The 24,413-nt window shown below is 40.6% G+C and overlaps 1 protein-coding gene across 3 annotated transcripts in view; it reads right to left on the reverse strand.

Moving 5' to 3' along the window:
* Positions 1 to 24,413, reverse strand: part of AGAP1 (ArfGAP with GTPase domain, ankyrin repeat and PH domain 1) — a 355,259-nt gene that overhangs the window by 118,526 nt on the left and 212,320 nt on the right. For all 3 annotated transcript variants that reach the window (XM_056856130.1, XM_056856129.1, XM_056856128.1), the window contains one exon: positions 15,843 to 16,004. In XM_056856130.1, coding sequence (XP_056712108.1) covers positions 15,843 to 16,004 — 162 coding nt within the window. The remainder of the gene's footprint in view (positions 1 to 15,842; positions 16,005 to 24,413) is intronic.

Here is a 24,413-nt window from a genome sequence, read left to right on the forward strand (position 1 = left end):
AGCAACTGGAAATCCACCCCAACTTCTGTCAGCTTTTCCCACAGGAGACTGGGGACAGATAAAGGGCCTGAGCAGCCTGTGAGGCTTCTCTCAAAAGGGAGTAGGAGCTGGCCAATGAGGACTCTCCTGGCCTCTCACTCCCGACCAAGGAAAGAGAAGACAAGACCCAGCGTGCAATTCTAATGCCCCCCCCTCACTTCTAAGGCCAGAGGGGTGCTGAGGTAGGCAAGGAGGTGTCTATGTATGCATTTACTTGTTCCATTGGCACATTTTACCAGGTATAAACTTTCACAGTAAGACCTTGAAAGGATTGAGCTCTTTCGCCCGGTCAATGGAAGGCTGCTAACGTGCACCTCTGGAATGTAATAGAGAATCATAAACTTGCAAAATTATTACAAGCGGCTGGAAGCATGAATGTTAGTTGAATCATTGCCTGTAACAGCGATCTTTGCCAATTTCACTTTTGGAATGTGACTGAAGAAATTTGTTTTGAAATAGGATATACTGGGCTCCTATCTCGCAACATAAATGTTTTGGCAACGAATTGGTTCGCAACATGAATTATTTGGCATTGAACTGGTCGGTGGCTCATATTTTTGACAAGCCATTTAGCATCTAGTTGAAAAAGTGTGTACTGTCTCTTTAAAAATTGTGAATAATGCTGCTGTAGAACGCAGAACGCCAGAAAACACTCTGAGTTCATTGTGGTTAGACAGGATTTTTTATATGTTTAGACATTGTATATTTTGTAACATTTGTATAACATTGTTGTAGCATGTACTTTTGGCATATTAAATTGTTGGGCTTGGTTAGGACCTTTAGTATTTAAGCATGCTTTGTGTTATGGCCATAGTTGCTGTTAGCTTTTTATAGTATATCCACAAATTTCAGCATTCAATAATATTTATAGCATTGAAAAGAATCTCAAGAACGTGGCCTCCAAGTGGTGTTCATCTGAAAACTGGGTAAGGATAAAACTCTACCTGTGAGTCTCCTTACATTACTATTTTAGTAAACAGATTAAAATTATTGTCTCTAAATATATTTCCTTTCATCTAGTTGGACTTATACCAAAGCAATATTCATCATGCAATACATGAAAGCTATTAAAATAATCAAATACATCAAAGCTAAATAAATTCCAACAATAATTCTATCACTGGATGCTGAAAAGGCTTTTGATAGATTAGAACAGGAAATGTCTTATTAAATTGTTTTGTTGTTACAGCCACTGGCCCAGTTTATTCACCAAAATGAAAGTATTCAGGGACTGGGAACCAGGTATGCATATAAGATAAACTTTTCACTGACGATGTGATACTATATAAGTCGAACCTGGTAGATTCTTGTAAAGAATTAGTAGAAAGTGTTAAATGACTATAGCAGTGTTGCTGTGTGTAAAACTAATCTGAAGAATTAAGCAATGATGTTTAGTGTCAATGCAACAAATTTTGGTGATGAATCTATTGTATAGAATATTTACATAAAGAAGTAAAGAAAGAATCAAACTGGCTTAAAAAAATCAAACCACTTAAGAAAGAATCAAACCGGCTTACAATCACCTTCCCTTCTCCCCCCCACAAAAGGCGCCATGTGAGGTAGGTGGGGCTGAGACAGCTCCAAGAGAGCTGTGACTAGCCCAAGGTCACTCAGCTGGCTTCATGTGTAGGAGTAGGGAAACCAACCCAGTTCACCAGATTAGCCTCCGCCACTCATGTGGAGGAGTGGGGAATCAAACCCAGTTCTCCAGATTAGAGTCCACCGCTCCAAACCACCACTCTTAACCACTACATCAGCCTACCTAGATTTAGTTGGAAAAGTCAAAGTGGAAAATTATATGGGAGGGGATCATCTCCCAATTTCCCTTAACCTTCTTACTTCTGTAAATAACCGTTTATGTGACAAATATTTGAACAAACAGAATGATAAACAAACATGTATATCGAGTTCAACGGTCTCAAAATATTGAGGAGAAAGTAATTAACCAGTTTAACTCCCAAGAGTTCCAGGAAAGACAAAGAAAAATTTTCATGAGTAATTCAGAAAACTATATTACACATTTGTACTCTCTTTTCAAAGTTTTTGAACCTCAATATATCAAGCCATATCAAAGTAACTCAGAAATAAATAGCTCTAATAGTTGGTTTGGTGGAGAGTGAAAACTTTAAAAGAAAACAATCCATTGCAAACTCTATGAATTTAAAAGGAACAACACACTGGGAGTCCTTAGGGATTTGCTGAGCCTCAAAAGTCGATACAGAATTACACCACTACACCACGCTGGCTACTTAATAATTTAGGGATAATTATTTCATGGAATATAAGGATCTGGTGATCCTCAACTTTAGTCAAATATAAATAAAATTAAAATAGATTTGGCAGTCTGGAAGAATTATAAATTGTAATTCTTGGGAAGAATTTACTCCATAAAAATGATATTACCAAGATTGTATCCCCTATGGCATGCAGCACCTTTTATCACCTTTGTCTAATAAGCCAGGTATGGCCATTCATATAAAAGTATGCTTTGGACATGGTGATACATGCTCCAAATTTTTGTGGGCCTTGGTCTACGGAATATAAACGGGCACACTTATCCATTCCTACTGATATCACCCCTTCCTTCTTTCCCACCTCTTTCCCACATTGGTGCCTTCCCTTTGGCTCCACTCTTCCTTTGGTAACCACATCCCTTTCATTTTTGCCCTACCCCTTTGGCTCCAACCCTCCTCTTTTAACCACACTCTGAAGACGGGCATAGGCAAGCAGTTTGCTGCTTCCTGCTGGCCTGATCTACCCTCCTTGCGGCTGCTGCAGGTAGACCCAGCTCATGTAATGGTTGTTAATGGGCTTCACAATGGTAACAATGGTAAGCTTCTTGATTATTAACCGCTGTTAAACAATAGGCAGCCTACTAACAATGTCTGGTTAACTGTTATCCTTATTGTAATTATTACCAATGGGTACAACATCATAAAAAATCTTGAGGTAGCAGAGAGATAAAATAAAATCAAGCTGCTCTGTGACTTCAGAATTGCCATCATTACTTAAGCTCACCATCTGCAACATATCATTATCACTACTATATACTACAGCAATACTAAAGTCTAGGTTCCACTCATTACTACCATCTAAAAAATTGGCCCTGGAAACTGGGAGAACAATTCTAAGCAGGTCTGCTCAGAATCCTACTCAGGTCTATTCAACAGATCTTACTTCTAGGATTGAGCTGTAGGTTACTGAAGAGGGCAAGAAACAGATTTTTCTTTCTTCTACATTCTTTCCAAAAATCCATAGGACTGGGGGAAAAACGGATTATCAGCACCATTATCTGGAGTGTGGGATCACTGAGTATCACATACATCTCTGGCTACCATCACAACACTATATGGCTTTAATAGTTTCTCCCCCTAATGTAAAGTGTATTGCTGTTTTTAAAATATATAATGTTTATTTATTTAAAACATTTTTATGCTGCCTTTCCACACCATCAGGGTTCCTAAGGTAGTGTACATAAGAAAATTAAAACATTTGAGCAACATTTAAAATCATAAAATAATTCAATAAAAACACATAACACCAGAATCAGGAAGGAAGAACAATAATCATTACGTGTTAATATGCAGTACTTACTTGAGCATGGTGTAGTGGTTAAGAGTGGGGGACTCTAATCTGGAGAACCAAGGTTCGATTCCCCACTCCTCCACATGAAGCCTGCTGGGTGATCTTGGGCCAGTCACAGTTCTCTCCGAACTATCTCAGTCCACACAGAGGCAGGCAATGGCAAACCACCTATGAACATCTCTTGCCTTGAAAACCCTACAGGGTCGCCATAAATCAGCTGTGACTTGACAGTGTGCGCACACACACAATCCCTTTTTAACTTGCTTTTACTGTAAAGCACCTGGAAATTTGTTATGGTTGAAAGGTGGTCTACAAATATTGCAAGTAAATAAACAAAGGTGACATGTTGTCTGTGTCCAGTCCACCACTGCCTATTTCCTAGTTGCAACCAACAGCCGCTTGCTGGAGGGATGGCTCCTTAAGACAGAGGCTGATTTCCAGGGCACTGCCAGGAAGAAAGGCAGTGAGGCAATGGGAGGCATAGACAAAAACACCCCAGCTGGTACAGCACTTCCTTTCTGTCTGGTAGACTTCACTTTCAACCTTTCTTCTTTTAAATTGAATCTTTGAACACACATTATATGCACACTATGACTGTAACCCACTGAGAGTTATAACAGGAACACATGGAAACATGAAGCTGCCTTATACTGACTCAGACCGTTGGTCGAACAAGGTCAGTATTGTCTACTCAGACTGGTAGCCGCACTCCAGGGTCTCAGGTACAGATAATCCTTTTAGCTGGAGATTCTGGGGATTGAACCTGGGACCTTCGGCATGCCAAGCAGATGCTCTACCAGAGCCATGGCCCCTCCCCTTCTTTGTCCAAATAAATCTATTTGGTAAGAGATCTCGGAAGCCAAACACCTTTGCCCTAATTTTACTTCTGAGCAGCAGAAAGAGCCTGGAAGAGGAAAACTGCAGCATTCTTGAAATAAAGAAATACCAACTAAGGGCTAGTATTCAGTCCACCCCCCTCTTCTATCCTCTGCCTGAGGCATAGTTTTATTTCCAGTAGAAGCCGTTATTACAAGTTGCCAAATGCTATTATGTTGTTAGACTAAAAAGTAATACGTGAAGTGCAAATGTTAATAGAAAACAATGGTAAAACTAAAGATTAAAAACTAGTAAAAAGGAAGGGAGTTAACATGTCCAAACTCTATAAATGCGGATTAAGCATCAGGCAACCACTGAAAAGACAAGAGTGTCCTCTCCTTGTAAAAAAACAAACTCTGTCTTGATCATTCCAACAAGCATACCGTGTTTCATTTCCAGTTCCTTCACTGTTATCCTCAATCCCAAGACCTTTGTTTGCACATGCCAGGTCAGAGTCTCCCCTCTTTCTAGACTTGCCTGGTAACATTTTAAAGCCTAACCCTTACAAGTCACCTCTGACCCACAGGGCAGGTTTTCCTGGAACACGCAGCCTTTTTGATTCTTCCTTCCTTTGTTCACAAACTACTCAAAGAGTCTGGCCTTTTTAATGCCCAGGTCTACTATATAATCCAAAGCACACTTACTTGGCAGTAAGGGCTAGCGAATTCAGTGAGGCATGCTTCTGAGTAGACATGCATAGGTTTGCACCACATCATTTTCCCCAGAAGGAAAGCATTGAGCCAAGATGAAAGGGTGGGGCCAAAGAGCTTGCCAGCTCCCAGGGGGGTCTAAGAGTGGTAACCAAAGAGAGGGGGCATAGCAGGAAGATGGACAATTTGTTCAGTAAGTAGAATTTAGCCATTCTTTACCTTTACAGGCAAGGGACAGAACTGTTCTTTGGCAAAAAAGAACCAGCCTGAAGAGGGTCTCCCTGCCTCAGGGTCTCCCAGAGACCCTACCGGCTTGCTGTAGGGGCTAAAATAGTTCTCTCTCTCTCTCTCTCTCTGTGTGTGTGTGTGTAAAGTGCTGTGAAGTAGCAGCCAACTCATGACAACCTTGGATGGTTTTCAAGGCAAGCGACCAATAGAGGTGGTTTGCCATTGCCAGCCTCGGTGCAGTGACCCTGGGCTTCCTTGGTGGTCTCCCATCCAAATACTAAGCAGGGTCCATCTTGCTTAGCTTCCGAGTTCTGATGAGATCTGGCTAGCCTGGGCTGTCCAGACATTGAAATGAAGCACTCCACCTTTTGAAGCTGTTTCTGTGGTCTTTCACGGATATCAGTTTAGGCTTCTTGAAGTCGTTTTTGGACACTGGCAATTTAATGGTTTTTTTAAAATGATTTTATTGTATTTGTTTTTATTTTGTGAGTCATCTTGAGTGAGTCTCTGGACAGGTGGCATGTAAATTTTCTAAATACTATAATAAATGTCAATTATTGTATGTTTGTGTTCACATACTTCTACATTAAAAAGGGAAAGAAAACGACTCCCTGTGCAACAATGAGGAAAAAGGTATGCTCTTTTGTAGGGACTACTAGTAAAAGGATTGATATGGAAACGGCCATTATCTTAATGCCCTTATAAACATTTATGGAGCAACACTAATTTGGAACAGGGTGGCCAACAACCTGGAGGGGAAAAAAGTCCTTTCTCGTTAATACAGGCCTAATGGACAGGTGAAGCTTTTCATGAGACAAAGGTAAATAACATCAGCTGTTAAATAACATCTCATTAAGCCTCTATTAATGGGGGACAGGCTCTTCTTATGTTCATTTTTTTTCAGATGCAGGTGGGCTGCTAACATCACTATTACCTTTGTGAGAAACGTTCAGTGCTGATGAGAACCTGAAGGGCAGGACCCAATAAAAATAGTGCTGATAGTGAGAAGCAAAGAAATCTTCAGTATGCCTACATAGCAGTATGTGTAGCTAGGTCTCAGAGGTCTACTGGTGATAGTAAGTCTTTGCTTTTGATCACTGAAACTAGGGAACTGCAGTAAGATTTTTGCAATCTGAGATTAAGTCACTGCAGGTCAAGCATGGTTGATGCACCTTAATTTTTCTTAGGTGTGATTTAAAAAAAAAGAAAGAATAAATCCCAGACTGAGTTTGGATGGATAGTATGTGGTTGAAGGTTGCAAGAAGATGTTATTAGGTGGGTTCTTGTGGGTTCCAAACATCTATTGGTGATGGTGGTGGTGGGGTGTGTCTCCAGCTCTAGAGAATCTCGAAAAGTGTCTCCAGCACCAGCAACTGGACACTGATCTTTTCTGATATTTAACAAAATCAATACAATTCTCTATTTCCGTCAAGTATATTTGTCCTGTCCTGAAAAAAGAGTTAAGGAAAAAGTACATTGTTCTGCCTTCTCCATTTTATGTGCTCTGCTCTAACACTAAGGTGGTACTGCCCACCTCATTGAGTAGGGAAGATACGCATGAAGCCACTTGACAGTTTTCCCCCCAGCAGTGACTTGCACTGCCCCTCAGCCCTTGTTTAAGAAGAAGGTTGGGAAGAAAGAGAAGGAAAATAGGGCCTAACAAAAAGCACTGTATTTGGGTGGTGGGAAGCTCTGTTCTAAGCTCAATCAAAATCCTGTAGGATTGAAGAACAGAAAGAAAAATCAATGGAATATGCAATTATGGCAAAAATGACCAACATGATAAATATAAACAATGACACATATCTAGAGCAGTTTCATGAGAAATGGAAACTATTCCATAAATATAGAGGCCTAATGTTAATAAAAATAAAATAGGAGAGCAGATGTTCAATTTAATTTTATATTTAGTTATTTTGACTGCAGAGATATTAAATATGTTTGACAGATGTGATAAGGCGATTATTTTTTGATCATATCATATGATTAGCAACGCTTAAATATTTCTTTTATTACTTGGTTAACTAGTTGATAGTATTATGGCGCTGATTAGTACAGCAATGTAGTCTGCTTGACTTATTTCTATATTTTTGTCCCTCTGGTTGTACTGTGGATACCCCTATTTTCCCCTTATTTCCTTTTTTATCCTTCTTTTTATAAAATAAAATAAAACATTAGAAAAAGATCCTGTAGGATTAACTGGCCCTGACCTGGATGGCCCAGGCTAGCCTGATCTGGTCAGATCTTAGAAGCTAAGCAGAGTCAGCCCTGGTTAATATTTGGATGGGAAACCACCAAGGAATACCAGGGTTGCTGTGCAGAGGAAGGCACTGGTAAACCACCTCTGTTAGTCTGTTGCCATGAAACCCATAAGTCGGCTGCGACTTGACAGCACTTTACACGTACACACAGGATTAACTGGGCATGGTTGGTATGGGAGCTGAGGAGAAGCCTCACATCTTGGCGTGCATATGTTTAAAAATATCATCCTCTGATCTGTCATTGGAATCATGAAGGCAAAGATGCTGACACAATTATTTATAAGATCCAGAAGCAGAAATTTCACCTGTCCAATTTGGAGTGGAATATTTTGGATTCCATCCTAGGCATCTAGGGAATCATAAAGCTAGCTTACACATGGGGAGGTTGTCCTTGCTAGGGAAAATGCTCCAGTGATCACTTGCTGGGAAGAATGCAAAGATGTATCATATAGCTTAATATGATGGCATAAAATATACTCCACTACTACAAAACCTAGCTCCCAGTGGTACATGCAGCCAAAACAGACATGCCAAACATCTCCAGCAGTCTGTAAAAGATAACCCTAGGTTGGTACCAAATAGGAAAGGACTCAGGAGTTTAACCATTCAACCCCTGCTTGGTTTCACTGACCAAAACTGGGGTCCCTGTGCTTACATTAGTATGCCTATGGACCACACAAATTCCTTTCTTCAAACATTCCAGGAAAATCTGGCCTCATCAGATAGGACAATCCACCCCTTTCTGATTTGATTAACAAGAAAACGGTAGTCTTGTGTGCCTTAAGCAATGAAACCCGCATGACATCACTTCCTGCTAGTCTGAAAAACACAAGGAAGCCCACAAAAATTGAGTTGCACACAAGATGCTAAAGGTTTAGGTTACTTTTTATCTGGAAAAACTTGGTACATTTTGTGTGTGTGCATATAAAGTGCCATCAAGTCGCAGCCAACTTAATATGGCGACCCCTTTTGGGGTTTTCATGGCAAGAGACTAACAGAGGTGGTTTGCTAGTGCCTTCTTCTGCACACCAACCCTGGTATTCCTTGGTGGTCTCCCATCCAAATACTAACCAGGGCTGACCCTGCTTAGCTTCTGAGATCTGACGAAATCAGGCTCGCCTGGGCCATCCAGGTCAGGGCTGGTACATTTAAGGTTACTTTTTATCTGGAAAAACTTGGTACAAAGCCACACATTTGTACTTAATAAGTCCGTTTTTTCTCTATTCTCTCTGTTTTTTTCAACACATCTTCTCTCTGCCCCCCTCCTGAGATCTACTTCTTTCTGTCACCAGGGTTGCTTCCCCATCCTACTGTAAACCCCAGTATGCCAATGCATTTATAATTGTTATTGTTGTAAGGTCTCTGCACGAGATAAATGCCCACCTCCAGTAATCCAGTGGATTGAGGACCTTACAACCTTATCAATATTTGAACGTATGTCCTTCAGTGTTACTCCTCTGAAGATGCCAGCCACAGCTGCTGGCGAAACGTCAAGAAAGAAAATACCAAGACCACGGTTACCCCGGATAACCTACGAGAACCAATGAACTCTGACCGTGAAAGCCTTCGACAATATTTAGTATGGCATATAGATGACAACTGCACACAGACATATGTTTAGATGCTTCGAAACCTTTTACAGATGCATATCTATAGACTTGCTACCATCATTGTTATATTTTATTTCTCCTCTGTTTGGGGGTTGCAATTAATTAAATACAAATAATAAAAAGGTCTTTGCATGAGAAATCACATTTAGTGAGGAAGACTGCAGTACGTGCAGTAACACTATAAACTTAGACAGCCCCCTTTAACTTTTGAAACATAATCATGTAGAAACTGAAAACTGAAGGTATTTTACAATCTTCTAAGAAATATACCTGTCAAAAGTAAAATGTTTGAGCTACAAAGAATGATCTTGTAGTTAAAGTCATACAAGTAGACAGGGCTTTTTCTCCAAAACATTCAACTTAAAAGTTAAAATTTCTCAGACTTTTTGGAAATCTCAGTGCCAGACAGTTACTCACCTTCCTTTAAAAGTACTAAGTTTTGGTGCTGTTTCAATTCAATGTACTGCGGCAGCACCCTTTCACCTGAAAGGTCAGACTTCTCTGATCTCTCTTGGATATAATCTTGAAGGCCAGATACTGAAAACACTGACCACACTAGGGCTTTAGAAGCAAGAAGTTTGAATCTCCTTGATAAGAACAGCTTTTCCTCCCCTCAGGGAAGGAAAGCATAATAAGTATATACATTCTATTGCACATATCTTGACAATAAACTAGAAGAACAGAATAAAACGATGCAGCGGGACAAGTGGATTGAAAAAAAAAATCATAAATCAACCAATCATCATAAATCAATCACTCAAAGAGGCGGCTATTCATCTACTACTTAAAAACAACATTCCTACAGAAAAACGTCGTGACCAATTATCACCCAGTCTCTAATCTACCCTTTCTGGGCAAAGCAACTGAGAGAACAGTAGCTGACCAACTCCAGGTCTTCTAAGATAACGCGTCTTCTCTGGACCCTTTTAGGCTGGGTTTCAGGCTGGGCTACGGGACAGAGACAGCCCTGGTAGTTTTGGCTGATGACCCCCATCTGACTGTAGAAAAAGGCCATGCTTCTTTGTTGCTCCTACTGGACTTTTCCTACCTTTAATATGGTGGACCTTGCCCTCTTGTTGATGTGTTTAGAGACAGAAGTAGGTATCAGGAGATGTGCTCTGGACTGACTCAAATAGTTCCTCATAGTCCGGACTCAAAGGGTTGCCATCGGAGACCAGTTGGCATTGTGTGGTGTTCCCCAAGGTGTGACCCTATTCCTGAACACCCATTCTATTCGACTTCATTCATAGTTTTGGGTTGGCTGTCATCAGTAGGCTAATGACACCCAGCTTTTTATCTCTTTATCCAGATCTCCTGGTGATGCGGTAAAGGCCTCAATCACTGCCTGTTTGCTGTAGTTGAATAGTTAAGAGTGAACAAATTGAAACTAAATCCTTGTAAGTCAGAAGTAAAGCTGACTGAGAAGGCAGACGTCTTGGAGGACATTGTGCTTCCCACTTTCGATGGGGTTCAGCTGACCATAGCCAACTTGGTCAAGAACTTAGGGGTTATACCTGATCCAACATTACTGCTGTATAAGCAACTTAATGTCGCTACAAAATATGTTGTTTAACAACTGAGCTGAGGCTCTCCTTGAGGGAAGATGAGGATGCTGGAGAAAGAACTAGTCTATGGCACCCTGTAAACCAGCATTTTACACTAATTATATTCCCCACTTCGTGTTTTTCTTTAATTCCTGACCACACACATTAAGTGCCTCTGAAGTTCTGCAATGTACACTCAGTTATGAGTTTCAACAAGGCAAATACATTTCTGCCCATACAGACCTTGGATCTTTCTACCACAAAATGGAGCAAGGAAACCGACCCACCTTCACACTGCAGTTTGCTTCAGTGGAGAGCAGCCCTGGCAACCCTCCAATAAAGCACCTTAGATATACATTTATGCCTAGTCCAGCCCAAAATATTTCGACAAACCCTGTGCTTTCTCTTTCCCTGGCATCACTACAGGTGAGGAATGCTATGCTCGTCAACTTGGCCTTCCTGCTTTGACACCCTCTAATAAACTTAACTGTTTGGAAATAAATATTTATCACAACTAGTATGGAACCAAGACATTTCACATGACCTTACACTGAGTCACAGCAAAACATTTTGGATCTTCAGTGAACAATTCTGTTGATACAGCCCAAGATCGCATTTGCCTTTTTAGCTTCTGCATCACACTGCTGACTCATGTTCAGTGTTTGGTCTACTAAGACCCCAAGATCCTTTTTGAACACACTACTGCTCAGACAAGTCTCCCCCATCCTATAATTATGCATTTGATTTTTCCTACCTAAATGCAGAACTTTACATTTATCTTTGTTGAAATGCATTTTATTAGTTTTACCCCAATTCTCCAGCCTGTCAAGATCATCCTGTATCCTGGCTAATTTCTACTGTATTTGTTACTCCTCCCATTAAAAGTAATGGTGAAGAAGCAGCAGCCACGCAGCTCATGTCATGCAAGACCTGCTTCTGAGATTCCTGCTGCTGAATTACATTATTATTTAGAACACATGAACTATATGCATGTGACATGCAAACAAGGGTGTGTGTGTGGGGGGGAAATAATTTAAAAAACGAGACTTTTCCACGTGGAGGAAAGGTGCAGAGAAGAAGAAATAACAAGGAAGAAGGAAGGATTACAGCGCCAAATACCCATGTGAAGCATGCACAAATGGTACCACTGAGGCCAAAAACAACAATGGTAACAAATGGATCTCCAGAGGCTGTGACCCTACAAATCACACAGGAGAGTACAGTCAGAGATAAGCATCACAGCCGATGATTCAAACGGAAGCGTGTGCCTCCATCTCGGATACAACGTGACCTCTCAGGCAACAGTTACTGCCAAGGTAATTGTTCCAAATCAATCAATAACGCAAAGCGGCTTCATCGCTAACTACAGAAACCAAGTTCATTCACGTTCGTGAGCCCGTGTCCACTGTCTCGCTGCCACCATTAGGGTGACAAACAGTTGAAACTACATCAGGTGCTGACGGGCAGATCAATTGCGCCCCATAAAGAATCCGCACAAGAGGTTCCTTGGCGAGGATTTACTACTTCCAGTTTTTATTCTCTTGCAGCAAAAATTACTTCTGTCATACACTCAGAAGGGATAAGTAAAAGGTAAAAAAAGAGAGGTATTTTTCATGCAGTACTGAAACAGTTTAAGCAAGGAATTCAAAGCTTAACATGCGATTGCATTAATCTGTGTTGAACAGCATCTGGCATTTAACTAAAAAGTGATCCAGTTGTATGATTTTTCTCACTCTCAAGCACACGGCAATTTGAAACAGTCAACGGAACTGTCTGTATTCTCTAAGGACAGTCACAGACTTCATGTTCCTGTGCCAAATTATATTAGACATTTAATTTTAAACCTCAGGTACTTAAATGCAAAACCTTACAACTGTAATAGTCATAAAGCAGTGGGGCATTCCATTGCTTGGAATGGATTTTTCTATTTCCCCCCCACCTTTAATTTAACCAGCACCTCCTGTTTTGTAGCGCTGCCCTCTACAAAGTAATTTATCTAATTAGGGAATGTTCCCAGTTGCGTAAAAGACAGAAGCTGCAGGGAACCAAAGGTCTCGATATGACAACTTTGAAAACTTCAACAGAGCCACACAAAGTATTAATTTTAATGTGATAAAGGTGCAGAGAGAAAAAAATGAATCCCAATATGTTATTCTGTCTACAATAAAAACATGGTGACAATAAGCAGGTTCGTTCTCCAGCATGTTGACATTTGAATCCAAAGAGACGTGTGGCTCCTTCATACCTACTGCTTGCTTTTTATTCCTCCCAAATTCAAACCCCTTCATTGGGTGGGGACAGAGGATGAAATTAAAAAGACTTTTTAATGTGTTGCTGCCAATAAGACAGATGCACAATAGAAGACAACACGGATAACAGAGAGTCAATGCAGTGTAGCAGTTAGCGCTTCAGAAATAGGGGATGTGCATTCGGATATATCCAACCCAACCTGAAATTACTTGCTTTGGGTTTGCTCAGGGATATCCAAACTGACCCAAAACACTCCCAAAATTAGAAATGAAAATTGATCTGCTGGATTTTCAAGAGCATGTTGGTTTCCTTAAAGCTCAGGAGAGGGGAGGGAGACAGAGGAATGTGATCTGACAAACAGCTGTAAGTCAACATCTCAACATCTAACAGCCAATGCTGACTAATAGCTGATAGTCAGATAAGGAGAGGCCAGTTCTACTGCCGTTGTAAATGATAGGCCATTATTACTGGTGGGAGTTAGAGAGTCCAGGTCTACCTACCATGGGAAACAATGCAACACTTCCCATGGCAGGTAGACCTGGCCTCTGACACAACCTATCAGCTGTAAGTAGGCCTATAAGCTGCTGTGTGGGGCTTCTAGTCCCTTTAAAATTAAACAAAACAAACAACAAATCTGCTTGGGAGATGGAGGGTGGGGAAGAGTAGCAAAAATAAAAATAAAAGTCCATCTATAGAGGCCAGGTCAGGCAGGGAAACTCACTCAAGGGCGATATAAAGGAGAAAAAGTACATAAGGAAACAACAACAGCCACTGCCAATTCATGAAAAAAATTGGGGGGGGGGAGTCCTTTTGAAAGGTTTTGGTTTCCTGTCTGTGGCTAAACGTCCTGACCTGGATAGCCCAGGATAGCATCAGATCTCAGAAGCTAAGCAGGGTTGACCCTGGCAAGTATTTGGATGGGAGACCACCAAGGAGTACCAGGGGTGTGAGGCGGAGGCCGGTAATGTCAAACCACCTCTGAACCTCTCTTGCCTTGAAAACCCCATCAGGGGATGCCATAAGTCATAGAATCATAGAGTTGGAAGGGACCACCAGGGTCATCTAGTACAACCCCCTGCACAATGCAGGAAATTCCAAACTACCTCCCCCCACACCCCCAGTGACCCCTACTCCATGCCCAGAAGATGGCCAAGATGCCCTCCCTCTCATCATCTGCTTAAGGTCATAGAATCAGCATTGCTAACAGATGGCCATCTAACCTCTTCTTAAAAACCTCCTGGGAAGGAGAGCTTACCACCTCCCGAGGAAGCCTGTTCCACTGAGGAACCTCTCTAACTGTTGGAAACTCTTTTGATTTAATTTCAACCCATTGGTTCTGCTCCAACCTTCTGGGGCAACAGAAAACAACTTGGCACCCTCCTCTATATGACAGCCCTTCAAGTACTTGAAGATGGTTATCATATCACCTCTTAGTGATATCACCTCTCAGATGTGACTTGACAGGGGAAAAAAGTGGCTATAAACATCATTGGACAATGCTTCTTCCTGACCTGGCTTATAGAGAAATATGGACCACTAACACCAACCATCTTGGACACGCATGTATAGCAGTATGACTCATTCCAACCTGCATCTATAGATCATGGAGCTGGATACCTTGACCCCACGGGCCCTCCTTGGTTTACAGAAAACAAAGAGGCTGCTGAAGCATGAACCAGAAGGGTCCAGGGCCTCCACTGCTTTTTTCTTGTGGTATGGTTAGTTCTGTACAACATGTCTTCGAGCTAATGAGTGTGTTCCCCATTTGCAAAACCAACAGTGATTGCTACGTCGTCGGCACCCACCCACAGATTGGTTATTTGTTTATTTAGCCCATTTTTAATGTATATGAAATTTTTATGTTTGGAACCTAATTTAAGCTTTTAGGGAAAAGCAATATAGTGATACGTTAAATGAACAGCTGCTGTTTCCCCTTCAGAATCGTCAAACTGTGCATACGTAGAGTATGGATTGCTCCCACCTCTCCAAGGCAGGGTGATGCAGGGCTGTATTTTCAAACAAAGTCTTCCTGCATGCCTGGAGTGTGCCCCCCCCCCCCCCGGCACTGGGCCAAAGGGACCCTCTCGGGTCCTTTCCCTTTGTCCATTTTTGCACTTTCCTCTTCTGCACATGCACACCCACTTTACTAATATAGCAAACAGCATTTTATATTTAACAAATTCATGCATCCTCCTGAGACTTCTGGATAGAGGAGGCTGCAAATGTACACAAACACTGTCCCATGATTTTTATCACATGGTAGATGGGGGCTTCACTTTAGCTGGCAGAAGCAGAAAGATATTTAAGCTTGTGGGTAAAAACGGAATGCATTTTTGATTGGTAGGAGGAATGGAAAGAGACAGGTTACTGGCTGGAGCACAAAAAGGGCTGTCCAGTGTTCACATACTAAATTCTTGTCCAAACTTGGGACCTTGATTGTTTCCCCCGCCCCTGAAACAATCTTGTATGCTTAAGCCTTCCTTTCAAAACTCACACTTAGCTTCTACTCTGCTTTTTTTCTCAAACACGAAAAAGTCTTACTACTCTTGGCGTTACTACTGTACATCAGGCAAAATCCCCAAATAAGCAATGATTCTTGTGACTTTTGTGCTATGCATCTTCTGTTGGGGGTGCGAACATAAGATATTCTCCAAACACCATTTTCACAATGCAATGTTTTGCCGTGATTCTCATCCCTCTTTGCTACCTGGCCTTGTGAACTTTGGGAAAGGCACTTTATGAGTCTTCATACATTTGTTAACTAAACAGGTGGAAAAATAATCTAACATTGCCTCTTACCACTACTGATGCCTGAGTTTGCAATGACTGTCACTTCACTCCACTGGTCAGCACTGGAAACAGAGTAGGACCTCTGATGCATCCCATCAGGACGACTGTTGAAGGAAACAAGACTGATGCCGCTCGTCATCTGAGACACAGAGGTGCTAGTAGTCACATTCCCTAGAAAGAACAGATGGGATGTTACTGAAAGTTGAAAAAAACTCACATTCAGAACTCTTTGTGGATAGAACAAAGAATGAATCTCCCAACACATAAGAATAACTTGTGCTTCCATTATTAAGTGTCAACAGATGACTAAATTTAGCAATTTTTTAATCCAGTCTTTTAAAAAAATATTATAACAAAAACAACTGAGCATCATTAAATCATTGTGCAGGGAGTTGGACTAGAAGACCCTGGTGGTCCCTTCCAACTCTATGATTCAATAAAAGGGGTGAATTAAAACAGTAGGACAAAAAAGAGATTAACGAAACAAAAACAAGCATCTGCTAAATTAAAGCTATGATACCCTAAATACATCTAAATAGTAAAATTTAATAATAAAATAAGTTATGGAGATGTCTGAATACAAGCTATCACACCAGCCCAAATGATTGCAAATTGTTGTGAACATTGTCATTTCAATAAAAAAGTACAGTTTCATTATGGTGCAAGTATCCTTGATTTTGCCAACCCATTCATGAACCATGGGGATCGAATTTGATTTCCAGCATCTTGCATAAACAAGCCACCATGATTAAATTCGAAAGAACAGGCTGAAGCTCTTTCGGAAACATAGCTGCACAATTAACAGTGCATTCTTAAAGAGAGTTACTCCAGTCTAAGCCCACTGAAATGAATGGGCTTAGACTGGAGTAACTGTCCTTAGGAATGCACTGTAAGCAACAGTAATTTTACAATCATAGGAATTTCTCTACCAAGGCCAATATTGAACTTTTCAGTAATCCTCACCCAATAATTGTTTGCTCAAGAACACCACCACCATATATGCATAAAGTCAGCTGCTAGGGCCATACAAAACCAAAAGGCATCTGAACATGAGTTGTAAATCTTTGCTATGCTCTTTGGGGTTAAGATAAAGCTGATTGGTCATCTTAATAAGGTTTTCTGTAAAAGCAAGGCAAAAGAAGACCCCCAAAGAAAAGGCAAAGCTCCAAACCCTGTCAATCAATCTCTTTACCAATTCTACCTAAATTGAAAAGAAAATCTAGGAGATAAGTTTTGAAGCGGGTCGTGCCTTTGAGTGACTATACTCTTAGAATGGACCTCTTCCTGAGAAGTGATATGTTATCTTATTCAGATAGTCACTTACTAGGCAGGACTCAACGACTTTACCTACTTTTAAAAAGCAAGTCTTTTTATTGATATACTTCTAGTAAATATGTATAAATGCAAGTTACAAAGTCTTTACATTCCGTTATGATGTATGCAGTAACGGTGTATTCAGTTACAATGTATGCAGTAAAGCAAGCAAGTCTTATATACTATTCAGTTTTACAATCCAACTCATAAAATATAACCGTCAAATAAGTCTGATTTAGTTCAAAGTATCTAATTCACAATATCTAGAATAAAATATTTTAGAGCCATACATACCAACATAATCTTCGAGACCCTCTGAGAGAGGTCTCGAAATCTAGCCTTTCTGTGCCTGTATTTATACTATTTCAAATCCCTCAATAATGCTGATCTTGAGAAAATTTGTACTGCTTAGTAGCCCTCCTTTCCATTACCAAATATGGACTTCCTTTCCTTTAGTCTATTTTACTAAACTATAAATAATCAGTTTTGAGCATTGTGATAACTCTATATACTCAATTTTAACATCATTCTCATCTCCAGCATAATAAGCTTTCATTACATTCATTTATGAATCAATAGTATAATGTTTACATGTTTAAATCATAAAACACAATTATTGCTTATATTGCATTATGTCATCATTAGTCAGCATTGAATAGCCTTGTAGTGTGGAGGGTGGAGAGCATCTCTATTCTTGATGCCATTGGAAAGGCAGGAAGACAGAACATGTTGTTCTTTAGCTGAAAAAATATGAAAAGGGCTACCAGGGTTTCTGCTCTTCTCCACTGAAATGGCTGGGGAAGGTCAGGAAAAAATAGGAAAAGCTCAGCAAGTCAGTCAGCTTTGACCCTGAAATATTTGCCAGTATATTTCAGAAACATAAGCCTCTGGTTTAATGTTTCCAGGCTTTCTTTCCTTCTTAAAAGTAACTAAAACTTCAGCTATATAGCTTGCAGTTCGTATGTGCAGTTTTAGTATGTTGTTAGTATATGTATGTATAGTTTTAGTTTTATAGTGAATATTTCTGCATATGTACAACACAATATCATAGTTCATGTGCTGTAAGATGTCAGAGACTGTGACAGTTTGTGTGTATGTATAAAGTCCCATCAAGTTGCAGCCGACTTCTGGCGACCCCAGCAAGGGGCTTTCAAGGCAAGTGAGAAGCAAAAGTGGTTTGCCTCTGCCTTCCTCTTCAGAGCCTTCCTAGGTGGTCCCCCACCCAAGTACTGAACCTGCTTAGCTTCTGAGATCTGACTATACCATGCCGCCTTCCCTCCGAAGATAAGTTTACATTCAATAATATATTATATAGCCTTGACAGAGTATGTTTTGGTATTTGAGTAAGAAAGCACTCCAATTCAGATAAATTGCTTAGTTGAAAACCACTTAAGAGTTTTGTTCAGAAAAAGCTTCTCGTTTGAAAATACTCAAAAAGGTTAATATAACCATTACTTCTTCCAAAAATGAGATCATATGAGATTATTATATTATTAACCACCAAAGAACTATAGCTATCAAAGTCAATTTTTCCCATTTATAAAGATAACTGAAATTATTAACACTTATGTACTTCTCCAGCTATTGAGGTCAAAGGAGAGATCCCGAGATGATGGCTTATGATATGTATCCCCAAAATACAACAAATTATTAATTACCAGACTTCCATCAATCAGATGCATAACTTTGACAAAGAATCAACCATTGCTCTTCCCATTTCATTTAAATGTATTTGTTGAAATAGTATATGCCATCTTTCTTCACACAAAGTAAACCTACGTAAGTACCATGGCAAGATTCATTACATAACTCCAAGTAATTCATTTCCAGTGAGATAGTTCTCCATATACTGTTTATCTCTTTCCAGAGTCCCATGGATAGTTTCAGGTTGTTGTCCCTGATAGATGTCGATGGAGTGTTTGGGGTTGTGAAGGCTGTTTTTTGTAAACTAACCCCCTGCCCTTCCTGGCTACTGAAATCATGAAGGGAGGAAGTGGAAACTCCTCTGGGGAAGATTATTAATATGTCCCTCTTACCAACGTGACTTAAAGAAACTGTGATTAGACCTTTTCTTAAAAAGCCATCTTTGGATAAGAAGGATGCGGCCAATTATTAACCTGTGCCCCCTTCTTCAGCAAGGTGATTGAGCAGGCTGTGGCAGCACAACTGCAAGCATTTCTGGATGGACTATCTGCCCTTGAACAATTTCCAACTGGTTTCAGGTCACACTTTGGGACTGAAACAGCATTATTGCCTTTGGTTGATGATCTTTGGCTGCAACTGGATAAGGGCAGTCCATCACTGCTGATACTGTTGGGATCTATCAGCAGCATTTGATACATGATATTTTGGTGGATATACTGCAATCAATGTTTGGGATAAAACAAAAAATGACAGCCTTCCATTGGTTTTGTTCTTTCCTTGTTGGCAGGAAACAGAATTTCTATGGAAAAGACAAAAACAGTTAGCTGACACCAGATGTGTTGTGTGCCAGAAGAGTCCATTTTATTCCCTATGGTCTTTAACCTAATGTTAAACAGTTGGCCAACAACATTCAGAGCTTCAGAATGGGTTGCCATCAATATGCAGATGACACCCAGCTTTATATATCATTATCCAAGCCTCTGAAAGCAGCTGTGAAGCTTAATCTAGACAAGGTGGAGGTGGTACTGGTTGGGAAGGCAGAGTGTTGTGCCTGTGTTGCTCTCCCAGACCAAGATTGGGTTAGGCTTTGGGGGTGCTCTTGAACTTGCCCTTGTTGATGGATGCTGCTATTGCTAGGAGCAACTTTTCGTACGATGGCCCCTTACTTAGACTCTGGTGACACAGCTACGCTGGCCTATGCTACTTTAAAATCCAAATTGGGCTACTGCAATACGTTGTACTTAGGGCGGCCTTTGAAGAAGTCACAGAAGCTTTAATTGGTAAAAGAATGCAGCTGTGTTTTTATCTCATGATGAAATGTGTTTGCAGCTTGTTGTTTGCCACCTTGAGTCTAAGGAGATGAGCCGGGATATGAATTTTTCCAATACATGAACATTGCCTTTGTTAAAGCCAGCCTCCAACAACACAGGCTTGGATCCAACTGTTCTGCAAACGAAGCAAGTTTCCAAAAGGGATTTGTGCTACACCTTTCTTCTTCCTTGTAAAGTATTTGCCCCCGAAAAGCTTCACCTGAGGATCAGAGGGCCTTTGGGAACACTTTGCGATGTGCTACGGGGTTTATATCAGGAAGAGGAACCAGAGGAATGTGCCTCCCGTACACTCTCTTGTATGAACATTTTGCTCCATTTCCTGCATCCACACAAGAGTGCAGGATGGGGGGGGGGTCCTAGTGATATCACTGCAGCCCGCCACAGTAAAAACCAGGTGGGGATCAATTAATAGCGGCCATCTTAATTTGCACAGGGATCATATGGAAATAGGTGAACCCATTCATCTGTATCGATTTTCTCTTCTACGTAGCAAGCTCAGATAATCTTGCATACCAAAATAATCTCTAGAACCCGCACTAGAGAAAACCTTGGGCTAGAGCAGGGTTTCTTAAACTTTTTCCACTCGTGACCCCTTTTCGCCTGATAAATTTTTACATGACCCCGGGTATATAGATCAGGAAATGTTTGATTTATATGCCTATTTTATATTGCCAAATTTTTCATGACCCCCCATTCAGTTACGCGACCCCATATGAGGTAGTGACCCACAGTTTAAGAAGTTTTGGCCTAGAGCATTAGGTGACATTTACAGTTTATTTTCAGCTTTACTATATATATATGACTGATATATCCATCCCATTAAAAAAGCCAGCATTATTATTATAATCACAACAAAGTCACTTATTAATGCCGTCCGCTGTTTGTCTCCTCCATCCATCACAAAACTTCCACAAAGCACTTCTTTTGGAAGCAAGCTTGCCTCCAATCAGGATTTTTTAAATATATATATATATATATATTTATGCAGCACTTTTTAAAATTTCTCTGCCACAGATATTCTACTTGGAGCATTACAGACTGGTCGGCCAGTGCATGAATCAGCCACTTAATGGGATTCCGCATCTCACAGGAGAGATCTCATTGTGAAGTGGTTCTCCTCACGTCAAAACCTTACATGCAAAGGCTAGCAGCACTTCAGCATCTGTCTCACTTTCTCCGTTCATTAGAATTAACATAAAATACACGGTCAACTACCTGGTGCATTTGGGGTTCTGAAAGAGTGCCTTTACAAATGCGTCATGCACGCATCATCTGCTTGCTTTAGTTGATTAGCGGGGGGCAGTTAAATTACTATGCTAATCCGAGTGTTCTCAGCACTGGGGCCTTGATATGGATATGCATATATGCTGGCAGAGAAGCCTTGATTAGTTCAAGCTTCAATGTGTCAAAAGCCCAAGATTCTTTCCAAAGAATAATTTTTGCTATGCTCACATCCCTAAAGTGTAGAAGATGATTTGGAGAGAGAGAAAAAAGTACTTACTTCTACCATATGCTATTTTTCTTTAATAATTTGCATTTCAAAGTGACTATTGCATTTAGATATGAATGACTATCAGTATGCTACCAGAAATGGCCTCAAATGAGCAAGGATGATGCTGGTTTCCTATTGAACACAAATGTTGTTTCATCTTCTAAAGTAACAACACAAAAGGGGTAAAGAAAACCCTCTAGAGACAGGGACCTTTATTACATTTAATACAGTTATCTGATATTCTCAAATATCTTACGATGGAAACATTTCCAATTTGAAACAATTACAGTCAAACTGGAATAAAACACGGCAATCCTTCCCTTTGATAAAACAATATGGCCATATATTAGGAGGGGAATTAAAATGTTATTAATTAACAGAGAATAAAGAACAAAGAAACGGCTTATGTAAAGCAGTTTACTACTCTTTCCATTTTTTTTGCTATTCTCATGGGCAAACCATACAGTGCTCCTTACAGCAGCAGCAAGCCTGCCCTAATGACCTTTTCTGTCTTGCAAGGCATGCTTAGGAGGGATTCCCTTGTATTAGAGAAAGGACCCTTTGGAATGGGGGGAGGGCACCAGTTCTGTAAGTATCTCTGTCTGCAAGAACAAAATATTGGCCCACAGGGAAAGGGTTGGGTGCCCCCTCTCCTCCATCAGAGCGCCACTCAAGATTGCCACCACAGATGGCTGGATTTCATTAAGGAAAGGTGCACAGGCCTGTATATGTTGTACAGCCTGGCCCAAAGTAACAACCTTGAGCACGGGCCATTCAGCGTTGCACATTTAAGTCCCACTCAATTCAGTGGGAGAGAGAAGTGTACACTTAAGTCTCTCCCACTGAAATTTTAAATTATCTGCCTTTCTCTTGGAGGCTAATCCATAGGCAGCGAAAATGGACCCTCTGTGCTCTTAGTACGACTAAAAGAGTTGCATTCCAACAATGGAAAAATAAATGCCCACCTTCAGTAAATCAACAGATTGAGGACATTAGAACTCTTATCAATATTTGAATGCATAGCATATAGGCGACAATTGCGTATGGAATTATTTTTAGATGTTTGGAAACCTTTTTTAGAAACGCATATGAGGATCTGCCACCACTGTTACATTTTTGTCTCTACTTTATGTATACCCTTTTCCCTTTTCTTTAAAAAAATCTATTTAGTTGCTGGATTTTGAATCCCCTCCCTTGTTGTCCCCCCACCCCCCGGTGCGTGTTTTTTAAAAAGAAATTTTAAAAATGTGCCCCCCCCCAAAAAAAGTCTATTTCGGTTAAATTAATGGGTTTTATGAGTTCTTAAGTTTTGGATGAGATGTGCTCCTGTTATATATCCTAGAAAACACATCAAGGCAACTAAATTTGGTGTGTGTGTCAGTTTTACTACCTGCTGTTTTATAACCAGCCTCCCATCCTACTGGGAATTGTCTGTGGTTATTTATATAACCAAACAGTAGCATCCCTACAAACTCTGTTTGAAAAATTCCACTAGCAACATGTCCTAGCTGGAACCCCTTTGGCCTTTGACAAGCTTGACATACCCTTCTTGGTAACTGGGGGCCCAACTTGGGGGTCATCTAGATCTGGGAATCTCAAAATTGGATACTGAGGAAACCGGCAGATATTTGCTACTAAAGACGGCACAATGTGTTCCCCATTTCTTCAGTGTTCTTCAGTGTAGGAGCTAATCTCTTGCAGATCCTGTGCTGCCACACCCTCAAATTTAGTTTGAGTCCTGTTAACAGAAAGAACCCAAATCAACCCATCTTGATTTGCAACTTAGCACTCTTTCTATTTATTTAAAATATTTATATCCCACGTTTTTCTTGATCAATATGGCTCAAAGCGGTTTGTGGCCAATTTTTTACAAAATCACCTGAACAAAAATACAAGTAAAAGGAAGTAAACCTTATGGTCCATCAAAACACATTGAAAAAGCTTCACCTTGAAGAGCCTCTGAAATCTGTGCAGGTTAGGACTTTACTCACATTCTCGGGAATCCCGCTCTGTAGCACAGAGGCAGCTACCGTGGAAGCTGAAGCCAAAACAGTTCTCATCTATGTCAAAGAATGACTAATAATGCCGGGCCTGGTGATTGAAGCTGTATTGTGGACACATATAGATGGAGGTGGTCCCACAGATATAAGGGTCCCAGGCCACAAAGGGCTTTATAGGTCAACAACAGCACCTTAAATTGAGTACAGAGGCAAACTGGCAGTCAATGTAACAATCGTAAAATTAGGATATGTTCAGAATGCTTAACTGCTGTCAACAGCGTAACTGGTCACCATATCTCAAAAAGGATATTGCAGAGTTAGAAAAAGAACAGATAAGGATATCAAGGACATTAGGAAGAATTTTCTAACAGAGTGGTTCCTCAGTAGGACAGGTTTCCTCGGGAGGTGGTAAGCTCTCCTTCTCTGGAGGTTTTTAAGAAGAGGTTAGATGGCCACCTGTCAGCAATGCTGATTCTATGACCTTAGGCAGATCATGAGAGGGAAGGCATCTTGGGCATCTTCTGGGCATGGAGTAGGGGTCACCAGGGGTGTGGGGGAGAGGTATTTGTGAATTTCCTGCATTGTGCAGGGGGTTGGACTAGATGACCCTGGTGGTCCCTTCCAACTCTATGATTCTAAGGGGTTGAAACACCTTTCCTATGAGGAACGGATAAGGAGTTTGGGACTTTTTAGTTTGGAAAGAAGATGGCTTAGGGGACATAGACATAGGTTTATAAAGTTATGCATGGGGTGGAAGAAGTAGATAAAAAGGTAAAATGTGCTGTTGAATTGCCAACTG

This window comes from Euleptes europaea, chromosome 10 (genome assembly GCF_029931775.1).
Source record: "Euleptes europaea isolate rEulEur1 chromosome 10, rEulEur1.hap1, whole genome shotgun sequence".
Taxonomy (NCBI): Eukaryota; Metazoa; Chordata; class Lepidosauria; order Squamata; family Sphaerodactylidae; genus Euleptes; species Euleptes europaea.